The sequence below is a fragment of the Ascaphus truei genome, chromosome 5, assembly GCF_040206685.1.
Source record: "Ascaphus truei isolate aAscTru1 chromosome 5, aAscTru1.hap1, whole genome shotgun sequence".
NCBI lineage: Eukaryota > Metazoa > Chordata > Amphibia > Anura > Ascaphidae > Ascaphus > Ascaphus truei.
In genome coordinates this window covers 298,598,763-298,610,476 of record NC_134487.1, presented here as the reverse complement: position 1 = coordinate 298,610,476, position 11,714 = coordinate 298,598,763, and the positions used below count along the sequence as shown (strand labels likewise).

At 40.9% G+C, this 11,714-nt stretch overlaps 1 protein-coding gene across 6 annotated transcripts in view; it reads right to left on the bottom strand.

The window, feature by feature from the left end:
• Positions 1–7,297: 7,297 nt before the first annotated feature.
• ITPR2 (inositol 1,4,5-trisphosphate receptor type 2) overlaps positions 7,298–11,714 on the bottom strand; it is a 317,011-nt gene continuing 312,594 nt past the window's right edge. For all 6 annotated transcript variants that reach the window (XM_075602849.1, XM_075602844.1, XM_075602845.1 and 3 more), the window contains one exon: positions 7,298–9,874. In XM_075602849.1, coding sequence (XP_075458964.1) covers positions 9,788–9,874 — 87 coding nt within the window. In that variant the 3' untranslated portion in view covers positions 7,298–9,787. The remainder of the gene's footprint in view (positions 9,875–11,714) is intronic.

The window sequence follows — 11,714 nt, the reverse complement described above, 5'->3', positions numbered from 1 at the left end:
TGGGATAATCTTCCAAGTATCGCTCATGTGATCCGCTCACTTCCACAGACTTCTGCACAGTAGTTTTTTTTCTTTGACTGAAAGCAGCGCTCGCTGAAAGCTTTCTTTATTAGCGGCTGTCTAGACACCAGAGGATCGATGTTTCTATAGAGTAGGACCAGGGGTTTGTCAGAAAATAAACACATTTGAGAATTCAGGCTTCTAGAATTGCTAAAATGCACTGGCCGGCTTCACTTTATTCAACTGTTTACAAAGCATTTTCAGCTATTAAAATTCTGCACACTGTTTTCTATTAGAAATAGAGTACCAAGATATACAGTGCGTTAAAGAATTGTAATACAATACAGTAGGGAAATTATTATACAATACAGAATTAGCAGCTGTGGGCATAACATGGAAACATAAGAAGAACAGTATCCTGAGCCCATAAAATGGTACTGTTCAAATTAATTTGTTTTTCTTTTAAAATGAGATTTAGAAAGTACTGTATAAGGGCTGTTCTATAGAGGGTGCGCTTGCTGCGCCATGCGCATGCGGCAGTTATAGTTGGCTGAGGTTTGTCAGCTGTTCTATAATAGGACCGCGTAAACGCGCGCACGGCAGTGAGCGTGGAACCAGCCGACAGGGGGGAAGATGAGGAAAAGAAAGATTTCATGCTGCTACCGCTGCTGAAATGTATGTATGTGTGTGTATGTATTTTGTGTGTGTGTATGTATGTGTATGTATGTGTGTGTATATTTATGTGTGTTTGTGTGTGTGTATACAGTATATATGTGTGTGTGTGTATGTGTGTATATATATGTGTGTTTGTGTGTGTATACAGTATATATATGTGTGTTTGTCTGTGTGTATATATATATGTGTGTGTATGTATGTATGTATGTGTACAATGTTAATAAATAATTTATTTACTAACGTATTTATTTATTTATTACAAACGTATTTAACAAAACATACAGGACACCTACAAGCTCATATTGAACCTCCAAAATAACCACAACATATATATATGCGTATAAGCGTCAAAGAGGAGTGCTACTGAGCATTGCAATCTATATTTAAAACCAGAGACAGAACATGAAACACAGACAGAGCTCAGTGCTACATCCAATGACACCTATACACGGTACAGTGCCTAAATATATATATGTATAGATATCTTTTGAAGAAAATGGTCTTTTAGTTTAACCCTTTGGCCAAAGTGTTGTAAGCCCTTGAGCCCCTCCAAGACAGACCACGTCTCAAGGGTCCTAACACTAATATAAATTCTTAATAACCTGTACATTACCAGGAAGAATGATTTATAATAAATCTGTCAAAATTAGTTGCAAAGTTCTAAGTCTGATTGAAGCTCTTATTAACCTGTATAATACCAAAAAAAGCACTCTGTATTAGATTTGTCACAATCACACTGCATGCAGGTTCCCATGAGTGTGGAAGGTAGAAATGGAGTGAGCTTTAACCATTTAAAAGTGGGAGGAGGTGAGCTTCAAGCTAGGGAAGGAGAAGCCACCCTCCAAATCAGTCAGGACCAGCTGAACAAGAATTGCAAAACATACAGGACCCCTATAAGCTCATATTGAACTCCCAAAATAACCACAACATATATATGCGTATAAGCGTCAAAGAGGAATGCTACTGAGCATGGCAATATATATTTAAAACCAGAGACAGAACATGAACCTTGTTCAATTCCTTGTGACCTTGGGCAAGTCACTTTATCTCCCTGTGCCTCAGGCACCAAAACATATATTGTAAGCTCAACGGGCAGGGACCCGTGCCTGCAAAATGTCTCGGTAAAGCGCTACATAAAACTAGCAGCGCTATACAAGAACATGTTATTATTATTACAACATATTTAATAGGGGACAAAAATGTTTGTAGCAACCTATAGATGTAAAGGGCTTTTTGTTCACTTGGTTTTGATATGTTGAGTTATCGGGTAACGCTACCATTTATTCCTATGTAATCTCTGTGATTTTCTGAGTTATATTGGGATATGTTGAGTGATGTGGGTGAATAATGTCGCGCGCTGTATCAAACCGTGGGCTAATAAGGAAGGGACCGTTTTATGCCCTACAAAAATACTCCAAGTTATGTATGTGAAAAAAACAAACACATTATTTGTGCGGAAGGTGATTCCATCTCTAAAGGATTCTGATTCTTCTTCACTTATAGTCATTTGAACTGGGTGTCTTCCAGTTCTGGGGATATTATTTATACCAGGGACCAACGTGTTAGGGTTGCTAAGTACCCCATATTTATCAAGACCTGACTTTGTTGTTAATGTCCTCATTTAAGCTGATCAGGGTTTTTTTTGTTTGCCTTCCTCTGGATCAATAAGTAAGTATAGATATAGGATAAAGTATCTGTTGTCTAAATTTAGCATAGGTTGAACTTGATGGACCTATGTCTTTTTTCAACCTCATCTACTATGTAACTATGTATGTAACTATGCAGCAGAGCCCCCAAATGTCAAGATATCTTGTTTTCTTTAAGCTTTTTTACTCAGTTCTATTAGTAGTTGCTATATACTGGAAAGACAGGGATGGAGTCAGAAGGGGGAGAGAGAGGAAGGCAGGTTCGCCAAATCAGCGGTATAAAGAGGATGCAGAATGCTGAAAGCAGTGTGCTGGCCATTAGACCCCACTGTATTCAGCCCCAGCCAGATACTGTTTCCTGGTCATCAATAGATCCTCAATATAAAGTCATTAGTTGCCTTGCTTGAAAACGGGTAACCATACAATGCGGTATCGATGGTCATGCAGGCTATATATAAAAAAAATATCCAAGAATCTTGTTCCCATACTGTGCTCTAGTCTTCTTTTTACGAACTGTTTTAGGGCAAAGTATTTTAGTCCCCAGTGGCACTAAAAAGGCTCTGAGCAAAATGTTTACCGTCATGTTGTTAAATGTATTCTTTTTGGTATTGGAATGTTTAAATTACTATAATTAGAGTAAACAACTCCTACAGCCCTGGAGTTATTTGATGGGAACAACAGTGGTCATCTAATTATTTTAGGTTGCCCACCACTAATTTAACACCTTCTGAGCGGGGTAATTCATTACAGGTACTCGAATCCTAATGGAGTTACTGCCAATATTAAAACCTGTTAGTGCTGGAAGATGAATCATTATGATAAGTCACATACAGTATTAATATTGTATACATGTGGACGAAGTATTTTTGCTTGGATTTGGGTAAAACCGCTTGTAAATGTCAAAACGGGATTAGTAAAAATGCAGATTAATTCGTGGAAGACGGGAAGTAAACCATGGATCAACATTTAGCTCTTTCATGATGAGTCATGAACAAAATTTGATCACTAAGGCCCAGACCCACAAAAGGTGCTAAGCTTTAGCATGCCTTAACTCCCACTCATAGGAATAGGAGCAAACATGTGCAGAGCTGGGCGCCGTTTGGTGGATCTGAGCCTGAAATGGATCCCAAAAAAGGGAAGCGACCGAGCTGATAGGCTTAAATATCACCAATTCTTAACTAACAAAGCATAGAACAGAAAGTCAAGTGAAATACAAGGGGGTCTATTTATTACATCCTTTAGTAGCCCATTTTGATTAAAAAAAGGGAGCCATATTTCCGAAGAAGAAACAATCCCATTGGATGGGATTTTCGAAATCTGGTGTAAAATTTGTGCACAGTTTTGTCTAATAATAAATGTCTAATTGAAGAATATTACTAACTGGTTGGGCAAGATGGGAGGTAAGTAGCCTTTTTAGACCCTACTACAGTATAGACACTTGATTATAAAATGCACTCGTGGTGAAGGAGACAGAAGAATGGGCAGTAACTCTGCTGTGTGCATGACTGAGGAGGTGAAGACCTAAATATTGATAGTAGACAAAAAAAAAAGGGAAGAGTTAAAAACAGGAGACGTATGGAGAAGGATTTTAGACAATCTTAAGTATCTATGTGTACATAGTACACATGTGTATTGAATATATACAAGTATCAATCCAGTACATGAGTGAGCCAACGGTTGCATTGGTGGTATTTCCAATGAAAATAATACACATGGGAACATTGACTGTTATATCATAACATGTTGTGATAGACTCCTTAGGAAATATACTACAGAAAGAATGGCCATATGCTTTGAAGCCCCTATAGTGAATGGCTTGTGCAGCACAATACACACCATGTGGTATTGATTAATCTTGTGATCATTTTATCCTTGGGAAAAGTAGGAATACACCTGGTACATTTTCCTCCTACAGTCACAATGCTTGGATCAATCACACAGCATGTTGTAATGCAGATTCTTACAATGTTAGTGTAAAGGGTAACATGCTGTCCTCTTGGGTGCTGGCTGGCCTCCCAACCTTGAAACAATTCAATTAATATTTAATTTGTTAATTAAATGTGTGCGGTGCCTGTTTTCTATAGAAAACACTATAGGGCATACATTTATGCTAACTGGTCCCATATTTTCAAGCTAAGGGCACTGCACACAACAGAATATGCATTGAGATAAAGAGCATTTCATAGTGTCACTTCACTGTAGTTGTGTGAATTTATCAAAGCAAAAACTCTCAATGCTTTCAATGGGATTCCTTTTCTTTGATGAATATGGCTCTGTTTTTTTTGCACTGATTTTGCCCTACTTTTGCAGCCGGAAGACTTTACTAAATCGACCCTACTATCTGCTATTACAACCTTGATTAAATATATTAAATAGAGCAGAAGAAACGCTAGCAAAGTTACAATGAATCGATGTGGCATCCCAACTGGATGCTCATCAGAAATAGTGTGATGGCCATAAGTTAGTAACATGGTAAATGTATGCAGGATATGAGCAAAAACATCATTATTTCTGCAATGCTAGGACAAGCCCATTGTGCGATTGTTAATAGTACATTCCATACCCTCCATTACCAGGGCTATGGAGCCATGCTAGAGACATCTTTCATGTTACTTGAGAAGACATGACACCAAATGCTGGGACCAAAACTTACAGATGTTGAACATTCTTCAAAATGTTTTAGTGCAGGCTAGGGAAGTTCTGGGTCAAAATCCAGTGGTATTAAAGCTTCAAAAACGTCCAATGATATCACAATGTGTGAAGAGAAATAGAAGTATTTGGCATTCCTGAAACATAGCCTTTTTGAAGCTTTAATGTCATAACATTAACTGTAACTGTTACATACGCCTATAATATATATTATCTTTAACTGTGCATGCAATGTCTTGTATATAATGTACTGTATAACCCTGCTCACTTAATGTAACTATGTTTTTGTAACCATGTATTTGTCATCATAGCTCTGCACCTAGGACATACAGTACTTGAAAACGAGAGGAAATTCTCAATTTATTACTTCCTGGTAAAACATTTTTATAAATAAGAACACGTGTGCACTGAATAATTCTTACATACTTCCGGTCTCCTTCAGCTTGTTACACGTGAAGTGTGCATTAAAACAAAATAATGCACACTATGGCCCAAAGATATGAAACAATTCAAGAATTTAGCACACCCTAAATCCTATGTAGTTAGCATTATTTAGTAACTTTGGGCCTGTATGCCATGATTTCACTGTTTACACGTGGCACAAGCTGATTGGGATTTCATGATGTACTGTGCAAGTATGACCTACTGCTCCACCTACTTACCACAGGTTGGAGGTCCTACAGGGGAAATCACACAAGTCATGAAACATTTGAACAAGCAGCACCTGATTTCTCCAGATTTTCTTTCCAAAGACGATTCCCAGGTGGCAGGTCAGAAAATAGCCTTTTGTAAAGAATTAAACAGCCTTATTGACTTAACCGACATTTTTTTTAACCATGCTAGTATCATACTGAATTTGTCGGCTTTCATTCTTTTGGAAGTTAAAATACATTTCTTAGGGGCCTTTGGAAGCAGATGTGCTCGTCAATCAAACTTTTCTTTAACCTTATCCCTCGCTGTCTTTATCAGAGTAAATGAAGATGAAGGGGGCTTTAACTGTGCAAACTCTTGTTGAACACACAGTGGCCAGGAGTCATCAAAGCGCCATCCGTGCACACGCCCGAATCGGTGAGACCTGCCATTGACTTTATTGGGCGATATCACCAATTCGGTCACGATAACACCGAGCACGCTTTGATGACTCCTGGACAATGACATCAGACAAAAGGGAGTAGCTAGAGATGATCAAACGCCTCCCAGGTTGTCCTTGGGATATATTGCCTTCCCAGGAACGCTGAGCGCGCACAGCGGAAGAGACTAATGTCATTGACCTTTTTCGCAATGTTTTGGAGTATGAGCCAGATGAATGAATAAGGGGAACTACCGCATTACATATTTTTAATGATGAAATAGAATTGAGGAAGGGTCTTCAAGCTCAAAACAAAGCCCCCCCCCCCCCCCTGACACTTTGTTTATTAGAATAGCTGCACCGATTCTCTGGCATTTGTTTTTGCTATTTCTTCCTTGTTATTCCTATTTATGTTTGATGCAGAGAGAGAGCGCCTCCCATTAATGCAGAGGGAGCGCCTCCCATTAAGCCAGAGAGAGCGCCTCCCATTAAGGCAGAGAGAGCGCCTCCCATTAAGGCAGAGAGCGCCTCCCATTAATGCAGACAGAGCGCCTCCCATTAAGCCAGAGGGAGCACCTCCCATTAAGGCAGAGAGAGAGCCTCCCATTAATGCAGAGAGAGCACCTCCCATTAAGCCAGAGAGAGCGCCTCCCATTAATGCAGAGACAGCGCCTCCCATTAAGACAGAGAGAGCGCCTCCCATTAAGGCAGAGAGAGCGCCTCCCATTAATGCAGAGAGAGCGCCTCCCATTAAGCCAGAGGGAGCACCTCCCATTAAGGCAGAGAGAGCGCCTCCCATTAATGCAGAGAGAGCGCCTCCCATTAAGCCAGAGAGAGCGCCTCCCATTAATGCAGAGACAGCGCCTCCCATTAAGACAGAGAGAGCGCCTCCCATTAAGCCAGAGAGAGCGCCTCCCATTAATGCAGAGAGAGCGCCTCCCATTAAGGCAGAGAGAGCGCCTCCCATTAAGGCAGAGACAGCGCCTCCCATTAAGACAGAGAGAGCACCTCCCATTATGGCAGAGAGAGCGCCTCCCATTAAGGCAGAGAGAGCGCCTGACACAATTGTGACTATTGAATGTTGGAGGTCACACACGTTACATATAACTGGCAATAGGTCACTTTGGTCCTAGGATTTCCCCTGTAAGTGGTGCGACTCTTCCGTTAAGACCCAATAGCCCTCGGCCATGTCAAACATTCACTCATACAACACACAAAATATGCAAAAATGCAAAAAATGCAATTCCACAGTAACATGTCTCAGTAAAATCCAGGTTTTATATTTGTACGCTTAGAACAATCTTTGGTCCACTAATGTGAGAGGAAATAAATTGATGAAGTAGAAGGCAGTTTCACAATTTGTTATACATTTTAATACTGAGGGGCCAAGTCTCTCTGCAATGGCTCTTCAGTACTGGAAGGTTCACAAAACAGAGCATAAAATGTATCTCCAAGGAAACACACCAAATCATTGTCATATTATGTTGTCCCTCTTTGAAACAAGCAAACAAAAAGTACATACCATTTTAAACATGTGGATTTGGATTAGTGCAAAGTCAGAGAATATTTGGGATTGCATTGAAGGCATCCCATATGTTTGCCGATATATAAGACCTTTATATCAAATGTTAACCAGCATATGTACTCAACTGAAGGTCTGTCTGCCTCTTCACCAATGTTCAAGAAGCAGACCAACTCATTTGTTTATCTTACAACCAATGCAATTAGAAACAGGCATAGTTTATTCATACATCTATAAATATAATATCATCAAAGTTGTATTAAACCCCTGGATGTCAAAGGTACTTGCAAACCACGACAGATCAAGGGTCCAGCAAAATCCCTACACATCCCATTACATACCTGTAAATAGGGTAAACTCCAGTTAACATTTGCACAAAATCTGCACCCCCCTCATTATTTAATTCCCTTTTAAAGAAATAAACGTGTTACAATATACATGATATTTAAAAATATTTCCTCGCCCATGTGACTTGGATCCCCCACCCCCTACCCCCCAATTGTAGGCTGAACATGATTCAGATACGAATCGATGTCAACATATAAAAAATATGCATCAACCACAGCGTTACATAGTGCTCCCGAGGCAAAATCACAATGAGATTGCTTCCAGTTATTGTGTGTCAGTCCTAACGGCAAAACCTTTAAGGCAACTGCAAATCCGCTGTGTTTGGTTAAAAGTAGGAAAACTGCTCAGAAAAGTACAGCCCAGCTCTGGCTTGTAACAGTCTCTTGTAATTGTGCCCTTGAGATGTGAAGTGTACACACGTGTCCAGCCCGTATCATCCTCCTCCTCTTCTATTTTCTGCCCCTCTATTTAGTTCTGTTGCTAGCTGTCTTGGGGCCATAAGTGGATTTACGTGTGTGGGCTTCTATATCTTTTCTTGAAGCTCTAGGACACTGTTGGTTTAGTGGAACTGTTCTTACTTAAACCTGCACAAATCCGCAAAACTGGACCAACGATGCTCACTGGGATGTAAATAATTGATTTGCTTATGAACTAGCACAACCTCCTCCCACATAACCATATTCCAGAAGGCGGGTGTTGTAACATAGTTTCACGATGCAGCAGCCCAGCTTGTCAATGCCTTTTCAGATTTGGCGCACTCTTTTTAACCTTGGTGAAATAGGACTCATTCAAAGTCAATGTCTCTCCGGATGTTGCCAGAGCTGCTTGTAATTCTGTTCGGATCCCTGCAACTTTGAAACCATTGCAGCTTTCTTTCCTTTGTGACACATACATTGTATTGGTCATGTATTATATGGAATTTGAACCAGTGTTATCTGGGTTGTGGTGTTAAGAGTTTAGATTTAAATCGCTATTTAGCAACAGAAATCATGAAACAGATGGTAACCTCTTCCCAGCCAGAGATGCCAACACACGGATACATATCGGATCCTCTGACAGCAAAAGAGATAAGGAGATACATTGATTAGAGTGTTGTTGCATAGATCTGGTGCGCGGACATTGAGACTTTTAGTGCATACTTTAGTATTTGATGAATCAGTGTGAGTTATGGAGAAAAACTTTGCTCAGAGAATGTTCAGTAGAAAAAAAACTTTTGTTGATCATTGCACAGGTGGGCTTTTGAGCTGCGGACCACTTCCGTGCTGTTCCCTTATTCGTTTGGTTGCCAATGCTTAACAATGAATGCCACACAGTTTCATACATACGAGGTTTGCCTTTCCATGGGTAAAGCAAAATGGGTCAAGTGTAAAGATTGTGATACGGTTGCAGCACAAAGCAAATCTGGGCTATGCTCTCACGCCGCAAATGTTACACACTTCCAGTCCCATCTCACAGCCTAAAGCGGCAAGTGACATTCAACCGAGTATCAACACTTAAATACACTGTATTATAACTCGTCTCTAGTGCAAACACGATGCAACCATGTGATGGAGTTTGGAAGGTCGGAATGGAGTACTGAAATGTTTAAACATTGCTGTGTATGAGTAGCAATAAGTCATTCCTGTTTGCCTTGTGAGGCACAATAAAATCACACCTGAAACCCTTAATTTAACTGCATGTGTTGCTTAGTGCAGCCACAGCTGAGTGAAGTAACCAGTGTCCCTCGTGCCTCCCCTAATGGATACAATGTGAGACGCTCTCGTGACTATTTTTCATCCTTGTCCAAGTAGGAGTTGCTCCATCTTCTGCATGTGGTTTATTTATCCCGTAACGAAGAAGAAATACTGATAAAGGGGCAGTCCCGCTTTTTCCATGGTGTCAGTGTGGTGACATGTGATGGTTCACATGAGTTGTGTTTGATCCAAGAAATCCCAACCTCTGTTTATTTTTTCTCTGTTCTGTCATCTGAAGTGCAGAAAAAGAAACAGATCAGCCCCTTCGAATAGTTTAAACAAACAGCAACATTCAATTATTACACTGTGTCCGGGAAAGAGGTTTTAAAAGTTTACAAGTCAATTGAACAGCAGGCAAAAACAAGTTCACGAAAGGGAGTTACTTTGAAGGATACATATGCTCTGTGTATTTTTACATTTGTTCTCAAAACACATCAGTCCGTTTGCAGACAATAATTTCCATTGGTAAAAACAAATCATTTTACCTCCTCCAGTCTACAGAAAACATTTCCTTAATAAGCTAATGATGCACTGAATGTTAAACTCATTGTAATTCCCAATGTCAAACATTCAAGTGCCTTTTTGTTATTTGAAAAACAAAAAGCACTGTGTCCACTCTTACCAGTAGTTAGAGCAGAGGGTTCCAAACTTTTTTTGGTTAAGGAACCCTAAGTGAAATTCTGAGGAACCCCAACCCTCTCTAATAGCAACTCTGTGATCAGATACATTGTAAGGAACCCCAACCCTCTCTAATAGCAACTTTGTGATCAGATGCATTGTAAGGAACCCCAACCCTCTCTAATAGCAACTTTGTGATCAGATACATTGTAAGGAACCCCAACCCTCTCTAACAATGCGTCTGAGATCAGATGCATTGTAAAGAACCCCGACCCTCTCTAACAGTGCGTCTGAGATCAGATACATTGTAAGGAACCCCGACCCTCTCTAACAGTGCGTCTGAGATCAGATGCATTGTAAAGAACCCCGACCCTCTCTAACAGTGCGTCTGAGATCAGATACATTGTAAGGAACCCCAACCCTCTCTAACAGTGCGTCTGTGATCAGATACATTGTAAGGAACCCCGACCCTCTCTAACAGTGCGTCTGAGATCAGATACATTGTAAGGAACCCCAACCCTCTCTAACAGTGCGTCTGTGATCAGATACATTGTAAGGAACCCCGACCCTCTCTAACAGTGCGTCTGAGATCAGATACATTGTAAGGAACCCCGACCCTCTCTAACAGTGCGTCTGAGATCAGATACATTGTAAGGAACCCCGACCCTCTCTAACAGCGCGTCTGAGATCAGATGCATTGTAAGGAACCCCGACCCTCTCTAACAGCGCGCCTGAGATCAGATACATTGTAAGGAACCCCAACCCTCTCTAATAGCGCGTCTGAGATCAGATGCATTGTAAGGAACCCCGACCCTCTCTAACAGTGCGTCTGAGATCAGATACATTGTAAGGAACTCCAACCCTCTCTAATAGCGCGTCTGAGATCAGATGCATTGTAAGGAACCCCGACCCTCTCTAACAGTGCGTCTGAGATCAGATGCATTGTAAAGAACCCCGACCCTCTCTAACAGCGCGTCTGAGATCAGATACATTGTAAATTCTTCTATATTTCATACAATTTTCAAGTGACCAGAAAATTGCAGTGAACCCATTAGGGAGGCTCGGGGAATCCAAAGGTTCCTGGGAACACTGGTTGAAAAACACTGAGTTAGACACGCATATCATTGTTTTCCTTTATATTAAAATGTATTTGTGGTCACATTTAAGAAAGCTGCACGGGTTTTCCTCCTCTACTTCATAAACACCCCAAAACCCTGCTCTGACGCGGGAGCTTGAAGCTACGCTTATAGTACCGGCGACGCGACGGTCACTGGAAAATCAAATAGAGATGATTTCCAGCGATCGCGACCAATTCGGCGTGTTGCGCTTACTATAAGCGCATGCGATGGCGGCAATGCATTTGTTTTGCCGCAACATCGCATCGCTGTCGCCGGCACTGTAAGCGCAGCCTGACAAGTACTTCTCCATGGAAAGGGTGGTGGTTTGTGGAATAG